Source organism: Oncorhynchus mykiss, chromosome 8 (assembly GCF_013265735.2).
Source record: "Oncorhynchus mykiss isolate Arlee chromosome 8, USDA_OmykA_1.1, whole genome shotgun sequence".
Taxonomy (NCBI): domain Eukaryota; kingdom Metazoa; phylum Chordata; class Actinopteri; order Salmoniformes; family Salmonidae; genus Oncorhynchus; species Oncorhynchus mykiss.
The window spans coordinates 23,992,244-24,020,137 of NC_048572.1; the positions used below are offsets into that span (position 1 = coordinate 23,992,244).

General features: G+C 42.4%; 1 protein-coding gene across 2 annotated transcripts in view; it reads left to right on the forward strand.

The window, feature by feature from the left end:
* The first annotated feature begins 7,157 nt into the window (after positions 1–7,157).
* The window catches only part of LOC110529652 (mitochondrial peptide methionine sulfoxide reductase), a 117,255-nt gene continuing 96,518 nt past the window's right edge, over positions 7,158–27,894 (forward strand). Inside the window, exon 1 of one of the 2 annotated variants that reach the window (XM_036985095.1) lies at positions 7,158–7,351. In XM_036985095.1, the coding sequence (XP_036840990.1) occupies positions 7,216–7,351 (136 nt within the window). In that variant the 5' untranslated portion in view covers positions 7,158–7,215. Of the gene's footprint in view, positions 7,352–10,648; positions 11,557–27,894 lie in introns of those variants that run through there. The other variant, XM_036985096.1, reaches the window with a different exon arrangement.

Consider the following 27,894-nt stretch of genomic DNA (forward strand, 5'->3'; position numbering starts at 1 on the left):
TTGCAAAGAAACTAGCCTTAATAAACCAATTTAAGATGAAGATGCAAGTGCCCGAACGGACAAAATTATTGTAAAACTGCCTTCATTTGTCTAGACCGCTTTTGATTTTGATAGTTAAATCAGTGTAAATGTTTAATTTGTATTACCTGCATAAAGATTCATTTTTAAACCAAACGTACTCATTACTTTGAAATACATAGTTACTATCTCAAACTACAATAAACACAACTTTTTACCTTTTTAGGTATTGTCGTAATCACTCTGTGGGTCTATTTATAAATGCAAAGGTCCTAGAGGGAAAACATAAGCTAAACTAAGTCTTAAAATATATATATATTTTAAAGAATGAACGTTTTCGCGCTGTTTAAGTCGTTTTCAGAGTGCATGATATCGATCATATTCAGGCTAACGTTCACACCATATGAAAATTATTGTGAGGAACAGTGGTACATTTGCAAAATGAAGTTATGCTCTTTCATTCGATTTGGCTGCAAAAAAGATACCAGTCTTAAACATTAAATTTCTTAATGAAGAACCTGTCGAACCGAAAACTTCTGGTTTACTATGACAAGCTTTGACATGATTTCTGTTTGTGATAATGCACTTTACCACCAGATACATTTCCGGAATGTTATCTGAAATATAGAAAATCATTATGAAAGTTTTACATGCATTCTGCATTGCAGTTTGACAAGCCATGTTATTAATATCACATTTGTGGATTGTCTGAACATAGCGCACCAAAGAAACAACCGATGCATAATTTCTGGTTTAAAAAAATAAATTCTTAACATTATTTTGTGCATTGTGAGATTTTATTGCAAAGAATTGGTTACAACAATCATAATTGCAGAATATTACAAAATGCATGCGAAACGTAATCGACATAATCCACAAACCTTTTGTTAATCCCTGTTGATATGAGATAATGTAATCACTGCGTTTTTCATGGCTGAAAATATCAATCGTATCACATTCCTTTTACCCTGACCCGAAACATGTAGGCCTATAACGACACTGTATTCCTTGAGTAATTTGACATGCGCTGCTAGGCCGGACAAACTAATCCTGCCACACGGATTATGTCACTGATGTCACGATTTGGACTGCGAATTTTATTTTACGCATCTCTTGTTGACCATACATCACTGTGTAACAAAACGCGTTGTGCGCATTAGTGTTTGCCTTTCGTTCCATTATAGGAAGCTATGCAATCCATTTCACAGGCCTTCACTTAATATTGTCATACAACAAACACGTTGATTTAATAGTCTATTACTTTCCATTTGTCATCATCCAGAGTCCCTTCTTCTAGGTATAGGTTCTAAGTGTCCCAGTTATGAATTTACAATTATCTAAATTCCACAAAACGCAGCGTGTGTATTTATATGGATGAGATTTCACCTCGACCTTACAGCAATTAACCACGCAGGCTATAGCAGAGAATGGAATGGCGCGCTCCAGTCGCTTCCTTACAGAAATGCTAGCACAAGGCACGGTACAGAACCTCCAAAGAAAGACCTTTCACCTTTTGAGGTAGAGGCTTATCTGACGACCTATTACTGTGTAAAATGACACATGAACACACATCGTACATGTTGATGATGTTTACCCTCTCTCTTGGCATTCACCGCGTGCCTTAATTGTATGGACATTTAAATCAAGGTCCGCTGTGAACACGAGGAGAGACAGGGCCCCTTTAGTCTTTCTCTGTATCACTGTAACAGCTACTGTAATGGCAACTGCCTGATGAGCTGCAGTGCGCGTAATGAGGGCAACCTCATTGAAAGCAACGGTCTTGCACCAAAATGTACCACTACGTATTCCACCGGCTGGCTAGGCACCGTTATCCAATACAGTAGCGCCTAATGCGTATACATTGTTAGTCACCATTGCATTATTGGAGGTCGACATGGCATATAGACTAATAATAATAAACTCCACTGAGAATCTTAAAAAGACACAAAAAAGCTAACCGTTATGTTAGGCCTAAGTTACCTATATCCTGGCAGTGGCGGTCTTCCGAGCGCATGAGATGTATTATATATTATTATTTCCTTGGATGTAGATATAGCCCGATCCTTGGTGGTGCAACGAACGCCAGGCCCGAGTGACAGCAGCGAAAATACAGGGCTTGCTGCAGTCGGTCCTTTTGCTCAACTCCCATGATACCAAAAAAAATAGAAGAGGGCCCATCTGGCTTCTCATCAGCTTTGTCAAATCTTGCACACGCTAAAATGCGAATGACCTAGATACCTCTGCTGCATTTTGCATGAGCTAAGAAAGAGTGGGGAAAAGCTGTTGGGCTGAATAGAGTCGTCCCTGCCTTTTGTGGGGGTCGAGCAGGGTGGGTTAGGAGGTGGAGGCACTGAACGCACCTGCATCATACAGGGGTTAGCTCAATATTGGAGAAAAAGAGTGGGAGGTACAATTTGGCAAAGCTGTGACCAACACATTGGTTTTGGGGATAAACAGAAGCCATATTGACAGAATCAAGAATATATAACGGATAATAGGCCTTGTAATATAACCTATTGAGAAGGTGCCAAAAGTAAAGAATATATATATAGGCTAACAATCCCATATTTAGAAATAGCACTTTATTTACAATTAACTAAAAACATGCATATCTACATAAGGTTTATGCGTATTTGAATTAGTCCTCCCCCCTTTAGAAACAGAATATTGTGTAAAAATGCTGAGGCAAAAAAATGTATACTTAACTTTGCAACATGTTATTCAGCGGAACAACTTACAGAAATGCGTTGTTGCGATACCTTTACAATCAACTCTCATTTTCCTCGAAACATCGAAACAGTCCGTACATCCGGTTGGGTACCAAGGATGGTCTCCTCCGTTGATGATGCTGAACAGAAATGTCCTTCCAGTGACATCAATTCTGCCATATTGTCTGCGCGCTGCGAAAGATGGAAATTGGTGCCGTGATGAAAACACCCATATTCCACTGATTGTGCATTAAAATACCCTGACCTCTTCAAAGGATGCGGGAAATGCTAAAAGCATAGGCTACATCTAAGCAGCACACTGAGAGGAGACAGCTTTGGTGCAGTCTGGAGGCAGAGCCAGCCGAGACTGTCACGTAAAAGGGTCTGATGCAAAGAGCCATCTGACAAGAGAGGAGAGTAGCCCAGTTTATCATCGCCGTGCGCAGCTTAAAGCGTGGTCGCCCTGCTCCTCTCCCTTGTGCTGTTCCTCCACTTCTCTTCTCTTCTGAGAATTATTCAGAAGGGGAGAGGTAGCATCTGCAGGTTTACTAAACAAATCGGAGGGGTTTCGAAATGGGACGCTCCAACTCCCCTTTTCTCTCATGTAATTGACTTACCGAGATTAGCCTACCTATAAGCCTTGCAACGACAATAGACGTGGTTAACAGAAAAATACACACGATGGCCATAATCATGAGCCTACATTTTGCATTGACATCGTTTTTCTAATGAAAAAAAACTTAGGCCTATCGACGTGTGAAACAAATATGTGAATGTCTGATGCATTTTATTAGGCTACATTTTCAATTAGCACAATATAAATATATAGGGGCCTAATATTATAGCTATGTGTATAGGCTGATGTGGCAAAAAGAAGACCATAGGCACCTTTTTTATAGGCATCTGGAAAAATGGAGACACCATGCCTATTCACTTTATCCCTGCTCATGTGGAATGCACAATTATCAAACTGCACGTGCCTGGCATAATTCATTATTGATAATTCTCAAGAGCTGTGTCCATGTAGCCTACACTGCTGTGTTTTCATACACGGCCAATCGTAAATATTTTGCAAACATGGCGAGAAACCTTCATGAAGTATTGGGAATTAAGATATTCTTACCCCAAATGGGCCGTCTCCATATGGCCTGTCATCTGTGCGTTCTCTCCCCCAACCCACATCCCGGTCGTGTCCCATATGAAGCCCATTGATTTATTGGGATTCTTTCGTTATTCATTCGAACCCTGAATTAAATTACACAGAGATCCAATATGAAAAAATAATAATAAATCGTGCTCGCTAAAAATAGCAAAATATAAGGCTTGGAATATGATATATGTATGGATAATTAGGCCTACATTTATATGAGTGGATAATTCTTATGGTACAAATAATGCACATTGCAATGTTAAATGTTCAACTATTTTCAATAATTTCTGTAATAGGCATTGGATAGGACTACATCGGTGGCGCAGTCTACATCTTGCGTAAAATGTGGTAGTACTGCAGAACAAAGGCGACGTTGTATGTAGTCTATAGCTGCACCATAACCCCAGACCTATAGCTGCACCATAACCCCAGAACTATAGCTGCACCATAACCCCAGACCTTTTCTATTGTTCAAAGTGAACACCCGTTCGTATGCATGGATTTGGTTGAGGTCCCCTTATCCCCCTCTCGTGCCGCAGTAAAACGCAGTGTCATCTGCTGAGCAGCCGGACGCGTGCCTCCCGTGAGCAAATTCGACGCGCAGTGAACTCCAGATGGCTTGTATGGTAAGCCAAGCTCTGCAATCCACCCCTTTATGCTGACCTATATTACACAGTAATGAATAAAGCCTATCTGATTTAGAGGCCTTCTATGCGGCAAAGAAGCCATCGAGCCCCGCAGTGAAAGGGTGCAGTGGCGTTAATGTAGGCTTGCAGGCTGCAGGTGACCACAGTGTACATCTAGAATGTGTAGTATATTGGTGTTGAATGAAAGACGACAAAACACAGCCTTTCCCATCTATTTTATCATCAAGTCTCAAACGCTATGGACAATAGGCGATGCACTGTGAACGTGACGCATTGCTGTTCAGTTTTATAGGGCCTATGCAGCTATTAAAGTTAATTGATTTCACAAATGAAAGACAGTGGTCTCAGCTCGTGCATCAACATCGATCAGTCTCTAGCCAATCCTTTTATCAAACCCAAGTATCTATAACCAACTATATGTCTTCCGTAAACAAATTGTTCTCACGTGATTGTGTTGGATAAAACTTGTATGTTTTAATGCAATTTTTAAAAATGTATTATTTGTGGATTTCCACATAAGATAACTATAGATGTAGGACTATAGATGTAGGCCTATAGGAATTAACAACACACCAGTCTCCCATTAACTAGGCCACGTCATCAAGGACCTCAGCCACCCAAGCCACGGCTTGCTAACCCTGCTACCATCCAGAAGGAGAGGTCAGTACAGGTGCATCAAAGCTTGGACCTTAGAGACTGAAAAATAGCTTCTATCTCAAGTCCATCACTGTTAAATAGTCACCACAAGCCCAGTACCCTGGACTGAACTGTCAATAGACTGTTACTCTATCATGCACCTTAGAGGTTGCTGCCCTATGTACATAGCCATAATGGAACAATGGCTATGGTTTAGGTACAGTTTTATCCACTTCATATATATAAACTGTATTCTAGTCTAGGCCTATCCTATTTAACTATTGCGGTACACACATACGTGTGTGTGTATATATACACACACACGGACGGACTCCCGACATTGTTCGACCTAATATTTCTTAATTCCATTCTTTTATATTCGTGTGTATTGTTAGATATTACTGCGCTGTTGGAGCTAGGAACACAATCATTTATCTACTCTATAACATCCGATAAGAATGTGTATGCGACCAATACAATTTGAGTTATTTGACGTGTATTTTTATTTATTTTACCTTTATTTAACTAGGCAAGTCAGTTAAGAACACATTCTTATTTTCAATGACGGCCTAGGAACAACTGTTCAGGGGCAGAACGACAGATTTGTACCTTGTCAGCTCGGGAGTTTGAACTTGCAACCTTCCAGTTACTAGTCCAACGCTCTAACCACTAGGCTACCCTAGGCCTCCTTAACATTCGAGTCTGTTGCAGAGAAATCTTGTACAAAAAAATGCAGATTTTCGAAAAAGGCCAACAATAAATTCAAAATACAATGAAAGTTTATACATGATCTAAACTCATTCACAGCTGTTTGCTCTAACTCCAGATTATTGCACATTTATCTGCTGAAACTAGTTTACACAAATCTTTTTAAATGGAATTGTTAGTTGCCTGCTCAGGCATGGTACCCAAAGCCCCTCGGAACAGTGCTGTGTGCAAGGGCCTTGAACCAAAAGCTAGATTCGAGTTTCTCCACACTTGAAGAGGCAAATCCTTTTTAATTCAAACTTGCGTAAACCCCTTTCATATTCATTTGAGTAACTTTGTTAATGACTTGACAGACTTATTTTTTTTATCAGCAAATGTTGCCTGAGAAATGAACAGATAGGACATTTTCCCCAATGTATTCCATTCTTTATTTATTAATAATAACTATTTTAAAACTATTTAATAATGCAACAAGCTATAAAAAAAAAAAATGCAATGGTTCAACTCTGGCAACATTTTTATTTCATAAAATGGACCATGACAAAATAGTCAAAGCCTGATTCAGAAAATAACAGAATGTTTAAAAGAAAAGGAGGGCAATGTATTTTTTGGGGGAATGGCTATATTTTGTCAGGTCATGCATTTCGTTATTCTAGTTCACCGAAACTACCAGAACCCGACTTGTGTCTCAAAATATGGTTACAATGCGTTGGTTTACTAATGTTACAATGTATCAAGGCTGAAACATGATTGGCTACACAAATGATTGTTTCCATTATAAACTGGGTGGTTCGAGCCCTGAATGCTGATTGGCTGACAGCCGTGGTATATCAGACCATATACCACCAGTATGACAAAACATGTAATTTTACTGCTCTAATTACGTTGGTAACCAGTTTATAATAGCAATAAGGCACCCCAGTGGTATATGGTACTCAGTGGTATATGGCCAATATACCACGGCTAAGGGCTGTATCCAGGCACTCCTGGATGGCTGTGGTATATTGGCCATATACCACACCTCATTGTGCCTTATTGCTTAATTGTATCCTGATAATGACATAATTTACCTCAACATTTCATATAGGCGAAGGTTTTGGCATTCATAGGTCTTTCAGCCTATAGCCCTATATATTTGTTAATGCAAAATACATTGAATCATTATTACATTTGCTTTAATTACTTAGGCCTATAGCTAAATCAAATATATACTTTTGTGCAGGTTTGGTAATAGGCTGTGCTCAGCCAATTGCAGACTATAAACATGAAAACGTTACACAAGTTGTTATGTAGGAAAGTAAGTAGGCTCGGCTAGTTTGTGTCCGCACCACTGCAACCGCTGAGCTCAATGGTCGTAACGACTCGACTCCGTTTGATTTGGCGTCATTTTACCCACAGTAGAATGGGAGATATCTCTTCCAAAACACAGATGCCGACTCCAGAGAACGCTCTACCCGGGAGAAGTGAAAGTTTAAAAGTATCAGGTAGGATGATTTTCCCTGTGTGGGTCTGTTTCGAATGGTGTCCTAGGCTCGGTAGCTTTAGCCTATAACGTTAGTAGCTAGCCGACATACCTAGTTGCTTAGCAAAACACCCGTAGGAACTGTAAATTGGCCTAATTATGTAAACATTGACAACTCAAAGCGCGTACAGTTGGTATTTATGTCAACAAGCACTTGTCGTACGACTGTGTAGCCGACATACTTATGTGTTGCACGAATTGACTACACTTCTGCCCTGCTATGACTTTGAAGCGCTGCAGAGAATTTGTTTTGTCACTGAAACCTCCATATTGCGCATGCGTATTATTCACTTCTCGCGGCTATTAAACTGTTCAAGAAAGGTCCGTGCAATCCGGGTTCCTTGGGACTTTCCTACCCCATTGAAGTTGACATTTAAAATGGTTAGGGTTTAGGGTAGGGACGACTCTAATGTAGACTATACTATTTCTCCCTCACTCTGCACAGTACACACACACACACACACACACACACACACACACACACACACACACACACACACACACACACACACACACACACACACACACACACACCTCTGATTAAGGCAACCTGTCCCAAGGATGATAATTTGTGTGAAAAAAATATTAAAAAAAATACAAATAATAATAAGGCTGGAAAATTATAGTGCATATTACTGTTAATCCTGCAACTATGTAGACCTTACACCAATGATATTTATATTGGATCTCAATGCCCTTAAAGTGATTGAATATGCATTCTATCCTACTGGCAAGAACTTGACTCGCTTGGGGAAATTTGTGCTAGTTTAAAGTCAGTGGTGCAAAACATAATGTTTTCATGGGCTCCCGAGTGGCGCAGCGGTCTAAGGCACTATCTTGGTGCAAGAGGTGTTACTACAGTTCCTGGTTAGAATCTAGGCTGTATCACATCTGGCTGTGATTGGGAGTCCCATAGGGCGGTGCACATTTGGCCCGGGTTTGGCCGGGGTAGGCCGTCAATGTAAATAAGAATTTGTTCTTAACTGGCTTAATTTATTTATGTAACCTTTATTTAACTATGTCTAAAGAAAGATGCTATCTCCAACACTCCATTTAGATGAAAGATGAATTGTATTTCCTGTCTGACTCTCAGAGCATGGAAAAAGGTAAAACTTTCAGTTTGAGGGGAATGGCTGACACAAGTTGAGTTACATAACATTTGAAGGGTAGAGGGGTGCGGTCTGCAGAGCACTAGGAGCTCGCCGCATGACATCAAACATCGATCGCAAGGAAAAGGCAAGAGGAAAAACAATTGCAGTACCTTGTGTTGCTTGGTTCCTGTCACCATGGGATGGGAAAATCATAACAGTAATTGTCTGGGGTCCTACGGTTTTCTCAGAACAGGCCCCATCTGAGTGGATGTCTAACACAACACCTAGTTATACTGTCATCGTAAACTGCATTTCACTTTTCTTCAGAATTGCCCCAAATAAGTGTGTGTGTAAGAGAGAGGGTAAGTAAAAGGCCTGGTGGGAGCAGCTGAAGTCTGCTTGAGATGCGGCTCACATGGGAACTGTGTGCAATGGCATGAAGCGTGACCGTGCAGGAAAGGGATCCACCCTGCAGGACTGCAGTGGTCTGATTACCAGCCCCATACAGCCCTGGCCTCCCTCCCCAGTCCCAGCCCTATGGCAACATCACTGCACCACGGGGCTGGCAGGTTGCCAGGAGACGCACGCACAGCTCCACAGACAGGCACCACGCCACTGCACGTGGCTCTGTTAAGGCATCCTGATGTTGCTGCTAGCCCGCTGAAGGTCACACATGACGGGGTGTTGAAACAGTGAGGAAAGAGGAATGAAGGGTCAGAGACAGAATGAAGTGGATTAATTTATGCCCTTCAGGATTATGATGTTCTGGATAAGAGAGTAGCCATGGTATCTGTTATGCATTTTATGGACAGTGAAATGGTTATTTACTTATGGACATGGTGAAATTCATCCAAATCCCAGTAGATGCTGACAGGCATGTGACTGCCTATTTTATATTTTGCAGATCACAGATAGCTCTAGTTCTGTGTAGAGCAGCTTCCAGTGAAAGATAATAGGGGCCAGTCCTGATTTATGTGGTCATTCCAAATGATGTGATTGTGTAAGGTGTATGTTGTAACATCCACCCACAGTCCTCTTCTAGAATAGATAGGGATACTGATGGACTTGGACTGTTTGTTGTAGATTGAAAACACAGTTTTCTTTCATAATCAGAAATAATCAGTTGCATTGTTGCAAAGTGTAAGTCAGCGAATATATATTACCTCCACCTCACTAAATAAAAAACCTGCTGCACCACCTCTAGTCAGTTAATGGATATAAGGAGAACTTACAAGGGATTTTTACCTTATGTTAACATTTATTGTAGTCTACGAGCTACATGGTTTAAAATCCATTTTAATCTAATATCCCAAACTGTCGGGGAAAGCTATGAATTAATAAAGTAGCAAAATGGCTTTAAGAGAAATTGACAGCCAATCAACAGCCTCTGTTTTGCTGTGCGTCTTATTTATTCCCTATAGGATCACTCCTGCATCTGCCAGTCTAAATTCCACCATGCTAGGCTGTTGCGTGGGATGGGGGTTGTGGCTATGTGCTACTGGATGGTGTGAACATGGAGGCAGGCAGTGGTGAGTTGGCACCAGCGATGTGGGCACTGAGGTGCCCCCTCAGAATGGCGTGAGATGCTGTGCCTTGGCACATGGTGAATAGACTACCCCGGCATTGAAAAAGCGAAGCTGCTTCAGGTCTTGTAAAGACATCCCAGAGACATTTTTGGGGAGTCTCATCGAGAGAGATATGGAGGAACTCCCTGCGTGACTTGCTTGGGTGAGGGTGGGAAGGAGAGGGGAGAGGGGAATGTGCTGTGGTGGGGGTATGGAGAGGTTAAGGGGGTGTGTGGGTAGGCATTGGGAGTTATTGGCTGGCATGGATTCCAAGTACCACACGTGTTTGTGTGCATCTGGGTGGGGGGCGGGAGAGGGGAGATGCCAGAGATGAAGGAAGTGGTCGAGTGGCGTAGCTCAGAAATTAATCTGAGATTCGTTTTGATAAATTTGCCCAAATCAATGGTTTTATTTTCGGGGGGAGTGTGGGTGTTTGGGGGGTACTCAGACAGACATGTTGGAACCCCGCCAAGGCATCTCGGGAAGGTTGCCATGTCGAGAGAGAGGGAGAGGAGGGGAAGAGAGAAAATCCAGACGAGACTTGGCAGGGTTCTATCGCAGCTCCCTTTGTCTGTTTGCTCAGCTTTGCGCTAAGGAAATCAAAAATACCCAGGGTGTAGGAACTCTGCTTCAACGCGAAAAAACTAAACCAAACAAGAAATCAAGTCGAGAAAACTACTTTGAAAAATTTGAGGACGCCGAGGGTGAATGGGGCACAAGCATAGTCACCAAAAATATGTTCTAATTCCAGCAGAGTTACACATTGCTTATTTGCGTGACTGGAGGAGGTTACTTGAGCCAAGAGATGACCATGTCATTTCAACTCAATCTTTCTTTGTAATTTCCAAGCGAATGAAGCTGCCTCTTCTGTCTTTTCTGGCTATGTTTTGAACACAAAAGGACTCTCAAAAGTGGACCTGGATTTTATCCATGAAGGACTGACAGAACTGTTGTGGCCAAGCAACTGTCAAGAAAAAAGTTTTTTGCCTTTCCACAGATCAAACCTTAAGTCGCTATCCGTACATCACTGGGAGTAGATTTCACCTTCCAAAGTTTTGTGATTGTAAAAATCACTGACTTCAATGCACCTCTAGGGTTAGAATGAAGATAACTGGCCTCAAAAATATATTGGATCACCTCCCTAACTGCCTCTGTTGTCACTAAGTTGTCCTCTTTGTGAGAGGGGTTTACAGCGGGACAACAGCAACTGGTTACTCAGGCCAAGTGCTCTTTGACCAAGCTTTAGAGTTCCATTGTGTCTCGCAGTTGGACGAACTGAAGAACATTAGAAGATATCTCGCCTGCAGAGGACTGAGATTCCCCAGCATTTGGATATTGGAGATCTGAGGCCAGTGGATCTACAGTAGTCTGTGAGGCACTGAACTAGTAGTGCAGTTTCTCCAAGCTGCCTACTCTCAGTTGAGAGTTCTACAGGCCTGACTGGTTTTCTTCTAATATCTAAGGTTTCAATTCATTCTCAGCTTCACAATGAGAGTGTGGTACTGTGTAAGGTAAGTTATATGTTATATCTGGTTTCTACAGATTAAGACGTCTACTTTCTCTCCCGTTATACCATAAAGAAACCATAGGTGTTCCTTACTTACCAGCTGTGTTGTTGTCCTCGGGACACTTCAGAAGTCTAGCATTGTTTTCCTGCTATATGAAAAAGGAAGGCACTTAAAGGAGGCTGGGGAATGTCAGGGATGACTTAAAACGTCTCCTGAAGGATCGTCCATCCCTCCCCAGAGGACCCGGTGTGCCTACCATTCTACCGCTTTCCCACGATCAACTTCCTCGCTGCTGATTTTCATACTGGCCAAACACAGCCCCTGCAGAGAGAGTGGTCTCCCAGTCTCCGAATCCCCCGGAACCAGTGGCTTTTCTCATCTCCACCGTGTGGCTGAAATCCCCCCTCCCGTTGTCTGTCACAGGCACAGCAGTGCCATCTCCCCCTCGGTCATCCTTAGGAAGCGCTGTGCATGATGGTTTCTGATTTGTGTCTGGCACTTGATTAATAACTGCAAGGAAAGGTTAATAGAAAAGTAAGAAATGTTCCCCTCAAGGTTTATATTGAATCGTTGCCAAGGCAAATTACACTCTGCCAGATGTGTTTGCACTGATAGCAGGTGGAGTTAGCAGGTGTACTGTGATGGCTCTCATAATTATGAACATTTGTTGTGGAAACATCATATTTTGCCTCTCTCTGTCGTGTTGGTGATTTCATCATTACTTGTCCTTATATTTAGCTTCAAATTATGGACAACAGAAAGCAGGCCGGAGTGTTGAGTTTTAATAGTCCATTTTCATTCAAGTTAATGAAAATTAATGGCCAGCTCATTTAGCTGTGGCTATTACTGTACAGATGACGCATTAATGAATCACAATTATCCAAATTCTAGTATCACAGAATCAAGATAATGGCGATTAAGAAGTCCCCAATTGTCCTTTTAGATTTTGATTCTGTAAACGGGGTTGGAACTAAAGGTTGAAGGAAATTCTGTTTAGTGTTGGAGTGCTGCTGTTCTCTCCTCCTGATCAGTCCAGGTTCATGCAGGGGTGAGGGCCTCAGTCTCCAGCTCTGAGAGTATGAGGAGGGATGGGAGGGGAAGATGTAGACCTGCTGATGCATTTACACACGGCTCTCTGCTCCTGAGAGTCTTCCTTTTGGACCCAAGTAACCTGAAACACAATGTCAGTCTTTTAAAGGAGGTTCAGGTGTAGGAAGTTAGGCCTGAAATTGGGGGCCTTGTCTACTGGCGTTGGCTTTTAGCTTGGCCAGCTAGCTACTCCCCTGCTTAGCAGAGTTATGACTACTTTTCTATTTAACGCTTCCCGTTTTAAAGAGAACGTAAGACAATAGCTACATGATTCTGTTCTGTCTCAAGTCTCGACCGTTATGAAAGTGTCAACACAAGTAACTGAAGAAGGGCAGTGAACTTGAGAAAAGTTTGACGTCTTAGAAGAACCTGAAGTCTCCAGATAGCGGGACTGATTGTTGGGGTTGTGAGTGACGGCGTCTGATGGTCATGGTTGGACTGAGGCTCTGCTCCAGCCTCCAGTGCCCACTCATGTGGAGGGCAATGGCGTAGTGGAGGAGGAAGCTCTCCGATTTCTCCAAGGTTGGCTTTACCCAAGTCCACCCATGCATGCATGGCCGACTTCGCCTGTCTATGAATTATTCACAAAGCTCTCATCTTCACAGGTCACTGTCATTCAGCAGTGTCTCTCTCCCTCTCTGCCCTTCGACTTTAACCCAGAGAAACTTCCCCGGCAAACACAGCACAAATCTTCAACCCAGGGCCTCCAGTGACAGAGAATGAGTACTTGGGTTGCCCATGAGCAATATTGCAGGGTTTATCATGCCTGTTAAGTGAGTTTTAAAGGCTTTATCAGCCTCTGTTGTGCCAAGATATGTCTTCATTTGTCACATGCTGAGTAATGATCCTGGCTAATGCCAGCGTAGACTCTGGTGACATGCATGGGATTTCACCATGAGTGTCCCTTGTTTACACTGACACTGATAACCCCACGGACAAAATTGGCACGGCTTGCACCTCAGAGAACTTAGATTACCTGTCATTCACTGAGGTTTATCTCTCTCAACCACAGTTTGGCATCCTCTGAGTATAAACTCAGTTTAAGATGTCTCTTAGTTATTGTTATCTTGTCTTTCAGTCTAGATCCAGTTGTTTAAATGCTTAGAAACACAGTTTTATGATTCCAAACTGTGACTACTTCTGCTCTTAATGGCATACCATACACTGTTGTGGTGTACCGGTAGCATGTTGGGTCAAACCCATCTGGTACCAATTTCTGTACATTTTCTGTCAAACTGGATTGGAGTTAAAGTGACTGTCTCTCTAAACTCCTACAAAATAGACATGTTGTAATCGCTTAACACCAAGCAAAAAAGGGTAAATCTATGAATAATTTAGTGAGTCAGGTTGCCTACCCCATGTATGTGAAACCGAGGTGGAAGTGTTATAGGAGGACAATTCATTAGCTTGTCACGCTATGACTACCCCGATCTGAAAACAGTTGATGGTAATCAAGAATCGTTATATTAGCCCTGGGCACACAACTTTAATTAAATGGAAGATTAGATGTAACAAATGAAAGATTCATTCATTAACCTCAAACCCACCAGGTGGGGGTTATTAATCAGATTAATTATGTCATGATAATGCTAATGATGTTCTACGATTCTCATAAATCTTTAAAAAGTCTCTTAAAAACAAATTGGAGGAAGGATATTCTGAGGGCCACAGCTCTGTATTCATTAGTGTGTTACGGTGAGAGACATTTATGTGACCTGGCTCATCTCATTACTGAGCGAGATTACACAGAAATACGGTTCTTACTTATCGTATTTGCCCTATATTAATTGGCTGAACCTCAGCCAGCTAAGGAAACTGATCTGAAATGAAATTGTATTGCTGGAGGTTTCAATTTTTTCTACATTAGCATTTTAGTCATGTAGCCGATGCTCTTATCCAGAACGATTTACAGTAATGAGTACATACATTTTCATACCTTTTTTTTCTCTTGTACTGGTCCCCCGAGGGAATCAAACCCACAACCTTGGTGTTGCAAATGCCATGCTCTACCAACTGAGCTCAGCATCTTTTCCCACGAGACTATCTGGTTGGGTAAAGAACAAATCTAGCAAATCAGCACCACTTCCTGGTCCTTTGTTTAATTACATTTGAGTCATTCAGCAGACTCTTATCTAGAGCAATTTACAGTAGTGAGTGCATAAATGGTCCCTTGTGGGTATCGAACCCACAACCTTTGTGTTGCAAGCGCTATGCTCTACCAACTGAGCCACACAGGACTCCAAGGTAGTAGGATAATCGGACCCCCCTGATTATCATTAAGAGGATCATCTGCCTAATGATCTTTTGGCTAATTTGTCATATAACTGTCCTCACACCTCAACACAATGTGATATTGTTTAGCTCTTACATTATAGCTCAGTGGCTTTTCTCTCTCCCCCCCCCTCTCTCAAATCCTCTCTCTCCTCATTCTTTCTCTATTTTTCTCCTTTATCCCTCTCTATCTCTACACCCCTCTTTCTCTGTCTCTCTTCATTCTGTCTCTCTGATAGTTATTTTGCATAACGTACCTGACATCTCCTCTGGTTGTTAGTGGGCGTGAGTGCTGGAGGTTTCAGTGAGCTTAGCCCACTGTTGGTGAGATGCCATTAGGCTGGCCTGTGTTAAAACCCTCATACAAACACAAACACACACACACACACCTCTCTCCCCTTCTCAGCCCATGCACTCATTCCAGGGCTCTGATAGCAACGGATGCTGTGCTGTTGCCATGTGTGGAGGCATTTCTGTGACATTGCTTGGTGGAGTGGCATGATGGCTGATTAACCCTTCGTTACCCTCGTTGCGTAACTTCTCTTGATTGCATAATGGATTGCCATTACACATACGGTTGGTGGCTTCCTGTGTAACCTCACTACTCTGTTTTGTATCCTCTTAGAACAGAGCGACGCTTTGATGCAATGGCGCGGAAGCTGGTTGAATATGTGGCTGTTGACCTGTGACCCAGACCTCCTCTATTGCTGTAGTTCTGCTGTTGCTGCTGAACGTGAAGGGTTTCCATTAAGCAGTTAGATTATTGCTGGAAGCCAGGCTCTTAAATCCTGTGTTTTGTCATATATTCTGAGGTATGGAGTCAGATGAAGCTGATGTTACAGTATGTGAGTGTTCATGTTATGGTAACTAACCTACATTTCCCCATTTGAAATGATATTGCGATAACTCTTAACTGGTTATCTCATTACAAGAGGGGATATACAGTGGTTGCTATTAGTAGGAATGTTGTGATCTTTGTTATTCACATTTTTGAAGTATTGTCACGTCTCCGAAAGCACACGTTCCTTGAGGTTTATCAAAATGTTCTCTTTCATTGATTTCTATAATCTAGTATAGTGGAGCGTTGCTCTTAAATGTATTTGGATAGTCAGTTCACACCCTTGGGGAGGAGGTTCAGAAGGTTAGAATAACACAAAATACAAAAGATTGGATTTGGCCTTCGCAGACAGAGAGGATCACTACAACTAGGATACACAGGAAGGAGTGAGCTCCCTCTCCTCTCCCCACCCTTTGGAAGAAATACACAACACCTGAACAAAGAACTGACAGAATTAAAGATGTATTGTGTCCTGAGTCCTGCACTGTTTTTGTTTCCAGTGTTTCTACCTCTGGGGAAGAGAAACTTCCTTTTATGTGTGAGCTCAATCCGCCCATAGACCTAGGTAGGGAGCTGGAGAGAGAGACCATGTTTGATGTTGACACATAAGTGGGAGAAGAAGGAGCAGAGCAGCCCTCCTTGGTATCACTATGAAACACACACAACAGGCCATCATTGTAAATCACAATTTGTTCTTAATTAGTATGTGGTGAATGTTCAACTCTTAGTTCAAAACTTCAAACTGGTAACACTTGTAACGCAGCCAGTCTTCAGTGTTGGAGTAGTGAACTACATATCGTGTATTGTACTTTACAGTATTGAAACTTCTGTATAAAACAGTTCCTCTGGACCTCCTCGGAGTCTGAGTTTGCCCCCCCCCCCCCCTAAAAAAAATCCCAGAATGCATCAGCCACTCAAAGTACAGTTGAAGTCGGAAGTTTACATACACTCCACAAATTTCTTGTCAACAAACTATAGTTTTGACAAGTCTGTTAGAACATCTACCTTGTGTATGACACAAGTCATTTTTCCAACAATTGTTTACAGACAGATTATTATTATTTCACTTATGACTGTATCACAATTCCAGTGGGTCAGAAGTGTACATACACTAAGTTGACTGTGCCTTTAAACAGCTTGGAAAATTCCAGAAAATAATGTCATGGCTTTAGAAGCTTCTGATCATTTGAGTCAATTGGAGGTGTATCTGTGGATGTATTTCAAGGACATGACATTTTTGCATCTGAGCTCTTAGTGTGCGGCTCTCCTTTATTGTCAAGTTTTCCACTCCGCTAGCCAGCACCTCGTCAAAATAGGTGTTTCTTTTTCATCTAGAGTGTATTTCAAGGCCTACCTTCAAACTCAGTGCATCTTTGCTTGACATCATGGGAAAATGTCAGCCAAGACCTCAAAAAAATTAATTGTAGACCTCCACAAGTCTGTTTCATCCCAGAAGGTACCAAGTTCATCTGTACAAACAATAGAATGCAAGTATAAACACCATGGGACCACACAGCCGTCATACCGCTCAGGAAGGAGACGCGTTCTGTCTCCTAGAGATGAACGTTCTTTGGTGCAAATAGTGCAAATCAATCCCGGAACAACAGCAAAGGACCTTGTGAAGATGCTGGAGAAAACAGGTACAAAAGTGTCTATCCACAGTAAAACAAGTCCTATATCGACAGAACCTGAAAGGCCGCTCAGCAAGGAAGAAGCCACGGTTCCAAAACCGCCATAAAAAAGCCAGACTACGGTTTGCAACTGCACATGAGGACAAAGATGGTACTTTTTGGAGAAATGTCGTCTGGTCTGATGAAACAAAAATAGGACTGTTTGGCCATAATGACCATTGTTATGTTTGGAGGGAAAAGGGGGATGCTTGCAAGTCGAAGAATACCATCCCAACCGTGAAGCACGGGGATGGCAGCATCATGTTGTGGGGGTGCTTTGCTGCAGGAGGGACTGGTGCACTTCACAAAATAGATGGCATCATGAGGGTGGAAAATTATGTGGATATATTGAAGCAACATCTTAAGACATCAGTCAGGAAGTTAAAGCTTGGTTGCAAATGGGCCTTCCAAATGGACAATGACCCCAAGCATACTTACAAAGTTGTGGCAAAATGGCTTAAAGACAACAAAGTGAAGGTATTGGAGTGGCCATCACAAAGCCCTGACCTCAATCCTATAGAAAATTTGTGGGCAGAACTGAAAAAGCGTGTGCGAGCAAGGAGGCCTACAAACCTAACTCAGTTACACCAGGTCTGTCAGGAGGAGTGGACCAAAATTCACCCAACTTATTGTGGGAAGCTTGTGGAAGGCTACCCAAAACGTTTGATCGAATTTAAACAATTCAAATGCAATGCTACCAAATACTAATTGAGTGTACGTAAACTTCTGACCCACTGGGAATGTGATGAAAGAAATAAAAGCTGAAAGAAATCATTCTCTCTACTATTATTCTGACATTTCACATTCTTAAAATAACGTGGTGATTCTAACTGACCTAAGACAGGGAATTTTTACTAGGATTAAGTGTCAGGAATTGTGATAAACTGAGTTTAAATGTATTTGGCAAAGGTGTATGTAAACTTCTGACTTCAACTGTATATACTACCGATCGCTGTTCATGGTTCTGAAATTGCGACGTCTACGTTGCTACCTATCGATAGGCTGTCAGATGATGTGGTGCTGGTGCTGCAGTAGCCTATAGCTTTGCTTTAATGGATGCATTATTATTATTATTATTATTATTTGGTTGTCATTTTCTCATGTTAAGCCTAATGTTTCCAAATATGTTTTGGATGAAAAAATTCATACGGTTTACCAAAAATAAAAAACACTACCCAAATTCACACTGCTTCTCTGAATTTCAAACAAAAACAAACCCCCCAAAATATATAAACACATCAAAGTCCACCTTCTTCACTGTTAGTGTGTGGGAATCCTTCTCCTGCATGGCATTCACTGCAGACTGTGGGACATCCACTACCATCTCATCTCTACTTAGTACTTCAGCTATTTTAACTTCCTCCACACGGGAGACCTGCTGGATAACCCTGATCCTAGCTACTGCGACCTCCTTCATCCTTACATGGCATTCTGGGAACTCGGGAACGTGATTCCCATCACAATTACTACAACATGCTTCATCTGACTCTTCAACTGCTACATATTTATTCCTTCGACAAACACTTGCCACGTGTCCAAACGTTTTACAATTGTAACACGACAGTGGCTTCTGTACATATGGTCTCACTGCACATCTCACATACCCAAGTTTAACGTAATTTGGGAGAACCACTTCATCAAACGACAGTAAAACCTATCATTCGATTCAAGCGACATGCCTCTACCACTCCTGGAATGTTATCCCTAAACCACACAGCCTCTGTGGCCAACGAGACACCAGAGATGTCGAGACAACGAGACACCAGAGATGTCGAGACAACGAGACACCAGAGATAACGAGACACCAGAGATGTCGAGACAACGAGACACCAGAGATGTCGAGACAACGAGACACCAGAGATGTCGAGACACCAGAGATGACACCTTTAACTGGTACCCTACTCTGAAAATCATAGCTTTCCATATCATTTGTCAACATCTTGTAGAGCCACAGAGCTTTCTCATTTTGCGCTTTTGACACACACGAAAAGAACATCAAATCGCCCCAGGTCACTCTGACAGATGCCCCTTTACCCAATTTGTCCATCGCTATCTTCGAGACCGCAAACGGGTCCCCCAAAAAACTATCATTGCTCGTGAATCGCTCTCCAACCATAAACTGCTGTTCATTTCCAACTTTAGCCCTTTCTGCTCCACTGTTGTTCACCATCGTCCACTCATTCTCACCAACTGAACTCCCGCCAAGAGAATTGCACAATGCTTCTGCTTCCACCATTGCTCCGGCAGGCCATCACACTCACTCTCCATCTGAGTCCGACCTGATTCACCTACCTTTTTTTAACCTTATAGTCAATTAAGTAAAGAGGCCGAGGTGGGCTGCCATTGCCCCGTTAGAAATAGGCTAATTACGTATAGTTTTTACCACTTCCGAATTCGTCAGATAAAGTTCCGCCCCCATTCATTTTCAACAGGGGCACGCGGAGCAATGCACAGGGGATTGTGGGAAGGTGAGCGGTGAGAAACCTACTGGCGGAGCTGTAGAAAAAGTTTAGCTCTGCTCTACTTTATGCAAATTACACTTGGCCACCGCTGCCGTTAACCAATCAGGGGAGGAGCAGATGTTTGCTGGAAAATCTTCCCTTCATGAAACTGTCATTAGTTCCCAGGCTAGAACCCCCCCCCCAAAAAAATAAATAAATAAGGAGGATAGACAACAATCATTGCTGTGTCTGGTTTTCCAATTCCATATCATGTTGCTTTGCTAGAATACAGAGACAAATCAGAAGGTCAATGGCATGAAGGAGGATTGCAGAGATTGTGTTGATGGTGGGTGAAGAGAGATTTGGACAACAATGTTTACATATGCTGCTACCTAGCCATGAACCTCAATCTAAACCTCAAAACTGTGATCAAAGCCACCATTTGTGAATGTGTTGACTAAATTAAATTGTAAATTTGCCCACCAGAGGATATAAATCACCAGGAACACACATTATTACATTGTAAATGAAACACTACGCTTGACTTTCCCATGTGATATGCTACCAATTGGATTATGGTATCTTAACGTAATGATTGTCATATTTTATGGCTCTTTCATTATACCGGTGTCATGACATTGAGGATTATAGCTCACTTCCTGTAAAACACATAGGCCTACAGGTAAAATGAATGGGTACTTTGTGTAAAGGAAATTGTGGCTTTGAGTTGTAAACCATTGTTGTGCAAATCTCTCTTCACCCACCATCAATACAATCTCTGCAATCCTCCTCCATACCTTCTGATTTTGTCTCTGTATTCTAAAATCATTCTCAGCAAATGAACAAGGTAGAATTACAACGCTCCCATGCCCCATTACTTTCCTTTTTGACATTTCTAATTAACCTACAAATTGTCAGCTCCTTATTTTCATATGCGGTACTGTACCTAGAATACAAGGGTTGGATTTGCACTAAACTATTTCACATGTCAGAAAATGTATGTAGAAAATCTGGTTTATGGATAGCGTCATTTACATTATCTACCTTTTATTATGTTAAGTTGAGAACATATAGCAAGCTCAACAACATGTACATGATGTGTGAGTTTAGCTATTTTCTGCTTCAGGTGTACAATGACAAGGGACGCATCGCACATGCCCATAAGGCCACTAATGCCATCGTACAGTAGGCCTGTGGCTGCATTAGTGACGCATGACATTATGATGAGCTGCTACATGGATCCACATGGCTGATATCCTGAGACGGTGACAATCAATTAAAACAGATTGGAGAGCTCACAACTAGACAAAAAGGTGATGTTCATTTGAGACAGCAACACAAAAACTCAGACAAGTTCGAGACAGATCCTCTTCATGCCTTTTTTTAGTGCAGAATTGTGATCTGTGATTCATGAACATTGGCACTAGTTAATCTTGGAACACCTTTATAACCACTTCAATGAGTCAGCATTTCATTTCAAAATGTACAAATAAGCTAACTCGTTTGTAAATGTTACCCGTTTTAGTAATAAGGCTATTATTACTAAAGCTTAATTGCGGGTGAACACAAAATCCATTCCAGAGGTGGCCAACCTTGCTCTACTCCCAGATCTACTGGGTGAGCAGACTTCTATTCCAGCCCAGCAATAATACACATTACTATCAACTCATTAGGTTTGATACATTGTGTTACATTGTGTTACAGCTGTGTTAGTGCTGGGCTGGAACAGAATCCTGCAAACCCAGCATACCTCCAGGAGAAGGATTTACCTGCTACAGTTGTAATACGTTTGTAGCCTACATTGTGTGTGACTTTTAACTGTATTGTTGTATACCAGTACATATACAACCCATTCCATACAAGGATGTGCCAGCAACCCCGTTGAACATTCACTGGGACCTCTTCGTCTGCAGACAGGCTTTCACAGCTCTCCATATCCGAGGACAGACAACACAAAGAAACATGTTTCATTTTACTACAATTAGACAGTCCTGACTAGGTGAGTTACTATCAAGGCTCAGGATAACCAGATGCAGACACAGGAGGCGGATAGTACGAGTCTCAGAGTTTATTATAGTACAAAGGGCAAGCAAAAGGTAAGTCAAGGCAGGCAAAGGGTCATAATCCAAATCAGAGTCAGGCAGGTACAGGAAGGCAGGCAGGATCAGGACAGGCAGAAAGGTCAGAACTGGGAAAAACAAAAACTAGAGCACAGGAAACACGGGAACACGCTGGTAGGAATTGACAGGACAAGACGAACTGGCAACAGACAAACAGAAAACGCACTTATAAATACACAGGGGATAATGGAGGGAGATGTGAGACACCTGGAAGGGGGTGGAGCGTGCCCCCCCCGCTTTGCAGGAGTTTCAGCTACGCCAGTATGTAGTGGTCCTGTACGTGGCTCAGTTCATTAGCAACATCGAAGTTGTAGTTCTGAGGTGCAGTTAATTGCTGATTATTGAGGCTGGTAACTCTCTCCTTGTATATTATGGGAGAGTATAATATACAAGGAAATTCTCAAAGCTGCTAATGAGAACCTTGATGACCTTGTACCTAGCCGGTGGGGATTCCGGTGGGGTGCCCCCACCCAGGCAGTGGCGTCATTATATACTGATGAAGACAGCTTGTCTGTCGAAACGTTGGATATTAGGTTATTCAATTATTGCATCTGAGCTCCAAGAGTTTGCGGCTCTCCTTTTCTTTTCAAGTGGTAGTGCTGGCAACACTAGCTGCAGTAACCCATGGGGAGGGTGTCACACTCGGACATTCAGAGAGGGGGCATATTATTTTGGCCCTGGTGGCACAAAATAATCAAAGGTCTGACTGCACAGAGATGCTTAGGAATATGGTCACAACGGGGGACCAGCGTGTGTGTGTTTCAGGGGAAGGGGGTGTATCTGATCTCCCATCACCTAGGATTTGACGATGGTTAATCAAATCTCCCCATTTTTTGCCAGTTTTTGCTCAATTTCTTATACAGCTGCAACTGTATATGAACTCGTAAAGGAAGTCCTTTCTTGAGTTGGGCTCTGAGATGGTACAACTGTTGAGCATATGAGCTTATGGTTGTTTGTGGAGGAAAGGGGTTGTGCGTGTACGTGTGTGTGTGTGTGTACGTGTGTGTGTGTGTGTGTGTGTGTGTGTGTGTGTGTGTGTGTGTGTGTGTGTGTGTGTGTGTGTGTGTGTGTGTGTGTATCCCACAACTGTTGCTAGGGAGTAAAGATGTTAGAGACAATATAGGATGAATCACAATAATAGTTTGCTGAAATAATAATTTATTGCCAAAATGTAACTTTTGTAATGGCAATCCTGGTAAGAGGTAACAATCCTTTGCATGAACTACCTACATTATTACAAATATGAATAGTTAATTATGGAAATTAACGTATATATTTTTTTAAATAGCTATATATAATACAAATCAAGGTGAGGGTGCTGGAAATGCTTTTGGTCGGGCTGACCTGCTTCTGTACTGTGGTGGCACTGTGTTCTTTTCGAAGGATGGGTCCCGGTCTCTCGGGGGCCTTGGGATTATAGCCAGCTATAATTGTAATGGCTTAGCAGATAATAAGAAAAGACGATCAGTATTTACTTGGACAAAAGAGAAGGAATACGATCCCTATTGTTTACAGGAAACTCATTCAACAATTTTAGATGGAGTTGTGTGGAAAAGGGACTGGGGGGGGCCAAGTATACTTCTCCCATGGGGAAAGAAACTCAAAAGGGGTGATGATAATAATTAACAGTCATTTTGATCCAAATGTGCAAATTGTCCAAACAGATCCTCAAGGTAGATGAATGATGTTAAATTTGTTATTGGGCCATAAACAGATATGGCTCATTAACCTATAAGGTCCATATAATGATGATCCACGCTTCTTTGAACATTTTAAAACTCTTATTATGGTGGGAGATTATAATCCGGTTTCTTAATCTAATCTTCAACATAGAAATGCTACCAATTGATTTTTTCCCTGAAACTTGTTACAAATGATGGAGTCACTCATGATTCACCAAACTATATTTTGAAAGAGGACGTTAAGTACTTTAAGCATATGTTTTCATTTCAATCTCACTTGCAATTTAAATTTAATCCACCAGAAAAGACATAACAAATAATACAACAAAATTGTGGTTAAACTCAAATATACTAATAGATTAAAAAAACTTGACCTTTTAAAAAATGTACTTTGTAAATTATATCAGAAATAGGACTGGTGGAGTTATGTCACACATGCAGCTAACACAAATACATGGAAATGTCTGCTCTACCCAAAAATACAACCAAGTGCCTTGCGATCGGAGGCCGAGCAGTTGCCATACCAGGCAGTGATGCAATCATGCTCTCGATGGTGCAGTTGTAGAACATTTTGAGGATCTGAGGGCCCATGCCAAATCTTTTCAGTCTCCTGAGGGGCAGTAGGTTTTGCTCTGCCTGCTTTACGACTGTCTTGGTGTGCTTGGACCATGTTAGTTTGTTGGAACAAGGAACTTGAAGCTCTCAACCTGCTCCACTGCAGCCCCGTCGATGAGAATGGGGGCGTACTCTGTCCTCTTTTCCCTGTAGTCCACAATCATCTCCTTTGACTTGATCACGTTGAGGGAGAGATTGTTGTCCTGATACCACACTGCCAGGTCTCTGACGACCTCCCTATAGGCTGTCTCGTTGCTGTCGGTGATCAGGCCTACCACTGTTGTGTCGTCGGCAAATTTAATTATGGAGTGGGAGTCGTGCCTGACCATACAGTCATGAGTGAACAGGGAGCACAAGAGTGTGCACCCCTGAGGGGCCCCTGTGTTGAGGATCAGCATGGAGGATGTGTTGTTACCTACCCTTACCACCTGGGGGCGGCCCGTCAGGAAGTCCAGGATCCAGTTGCAGAGGGAGGTGTTTAGTCCCAGGATCCTTAGCTTATTGATGAGCTTTGAGGGCACTATGGTGTTGAATGCTGAGCTATAGTCAATGAATAGCATTCTCACATAGGTGTTCCTTTTGTCCAGCTGGGAAAGGGCAGTGTGGAGTGCAATAGAGATTGCATCTGTGGATCTGTTGGGGTGGTATGCAAATTGGAGTGGGTCTAGGGTTTCTGGGATGATGGTGTTGATGTGAGCCATGACCAGGCTTTCAAAGCACTTCATGGCTACAGATGTGAGTGCTACGGGTCGGTAGTCATTTAGGCAGGTTACCTTAGTGTTCATGGGCACAGGCACTATGGTGGTCTGTTTGAAACATGTTGATATTACAGACTATGATAGGGAGAGGTTGAAAATGTCAGTGAAGACACTTGCTAGTTGGTCAGCGTATGCTTGCAGTACATATCCTGGTAATCCGTCTGGCCCTTAGGCCTGAATGTTGACCTGTCTAAATGTCTTACTCACATCGGCTGCGGAGAGCGTGATCACACAGTCTTCCGGTACAGCTGGTGCTCTCATGCATGTTTCAGTGTTATTTGCCTCAAAGCGAGCATAGAAGTTGTTTAGCTTGTCTGGTAGGCTTGTGTCACAGGGCAGCTCTCGGCTGGGCTTCCCTTTTGTAGTCTGTAATGGTTTGCAAGTTCTGCCACATGAGCGTAAGAGCTGGTGTAGTATGACTCGATCTTAGTCCTGTATTGACGCTTTGCCTGTTTGATGGTTCGTCGGAGGGCATAGCGGGATTTCTTATAATCTTCTGGGTTAGAATCCCGCTCCTTGAAAGTGGCAGCTCTAGCCTTTAGCTCAGTGCGGATGCTGCATGTAATCGATGGCTTCTGGTTGGAGTATGTACGTACGGTCACAATGTAGACGACGTCATCGATGCACTTATTGATGAAGACAATGACAGATGTGGTGTACTCCTCAATGCCATTGAGGAGGAATCACGAAACATATTCCAGTCTGTGCTAGCAAAACACACTGGTAGCTTAGCATCTGCTTCATCTGACTACTTTTTTTATTGATCTAGTCACTGGTCCTTCCTGCTTTCATTTTTGCTTGTAAGCAGGAATCAGGAGGATGGAAATTTGGTCAGATTTTCCAAATGGAGGGCGAGGGAGTGCTTTGTATGCATCTCTGTGTGTGGAGTATACTTGGTCCAGAGTTCTTTTCCCTCTGTTTGCACATTTAAAATGCTGATAGAAATTTGGTAAAACTGATTAAAATTTCCCTGCATTGAAGTCCCCGGCTACTAGGAGCGCCGCCTCTGGGTGAGCGTTTTCTTGTTTGCTTATGGTGGAATAAAGCTCATTCATTGTACACAGGCAGTTAGAAAAGCCAAGGCTAGCTTTTTCAAGCAGAAATTTGCTTCCTGCAACACTAACTCAAAAAAGTTCTGGGACAATGTAAAGTCCATGGAGAATAAGAACACCTCCTCCCAGCTGCCCACTGGACTGAAGATAGGAAACACTGTCACCACTGATAAATAAATCCACCATAATTGAGAATTTCAATAAGCATTTTTCTACGGCTGGCCATGCTTTCCACCTGGCTACTCCTACCCCGGTCAACAGCACTGCACCCCCCACAGCAACTTGCCCAAGCCTCCCCCATTTCTCCTTCTCCCAAATCCAGTCAGCTGATGTTCTGAAAGAGCTGCAAAATCTGGACCCCTACAAATCAGCCAGGCTAGACAATCTGGACCCTTTCTCTCTAAAATTATCTGCCGAAATTGTTGCCACCCCTATTACTAGCCTGTTCCAACCTCTCTTTTGTGTCATCTGAGATTCCCAAAGATTGGAAAGCAGCTGCGGTCATCCCCTCTTCAAAGGGGGGGACACTCTTGACCCAAACTGCTACAGACCTATATCTATCCTACCCTGCCTTTCTAAGGTCTTCGAAAGCCAAGTCAACAAACAGATTACCGACCATTTCGAATCTCACCATACCTTCTCTGCTATGCAATCTGGTTTCAGAGCTGGTCATGGGTGCACCTCAGCCACGCTCAAGGTCCTAAACGATATCTTAACCGCCATCGATAAGAAAAATTACTGTGCAGCCGTATTCATTGATCTGGTCAAGGCTTTCGACTCTGTCAATCACCACATCCTCATCGGCAGACTCGACAGCCTTGGTTTCTCAAATGATTGCCTCGCCTGGTTCACCAACTACTTCTCTGATAGAGTTCAGTGTGTCAAATCGGAGGGTCTGCTGTCCGGACCTCTGGCAGGCTCTATGGGGGTGCCACAGGGTTCAATTATTGGACCGACTCTCTTCTCTGTATACATCAATGATGTCGCTCTTGCTGCTGGTGAGCCCAAACAACTACCTCTTTCCCTACTGTATTTTTTTCTTTTTTTCTTCTCCTTTGCACCCCATTATTTTTATTTCTACTTTGCACATTCTTCCACTGCAAATCTACCATTCCAGTGTTTTACTTGTTATATTGTATTTACTTTGCCACCATGGCCTTTTTTTGCCTTTACCTCCCTTATCTCACCTCATTTGTTCACATCGTATATAGACTTGTTTCTACTGTATTATTGACTGTATGTTTGTTTTACTCCATGTGTAACTCTGTGTCGTTGTATGTGTCGAACTGCTTTGCTTTATCTTGGCCAGGTCGCAATTGTAAATGAGAACTTGTTCTCAACTTGCCTACCTGGTTAAATAAAGGTGAAATAAATAAAAAATAAATTCAATAGCTACGAAGAATACAGATGAGAACTCTCTCTGTAGATAGTGTGGTCTACAGCTTACCATGATATATTCAAACTCAGGCGAGCAATAGCTCGAGACTTCCTTATATATAGTGCACCAGCTGTTATTTACAAAAACACATAGTCCACCAGACTTGTCTTACCAGACGCCACTGTTCTATCCTGCCGGTACATCGTATAACCAGCCAGGTGTATGTTGATATTGTCGTCGTTCAGTCACAACTCTGTGAATCATAAGATGTTAGTTTTTAATGTCCCATTAGTAGTTTCATCTTCCCCTAACTCATTGATTTTATTGTCCAAAGATTGCATGTTTGCTAGCAGAATTGAGGGAATTGGGGGTTTATTCAATCGCCTCCGAATTTTCAGAAGGCATCCCGCTCTCCGGCCTCTCTTTC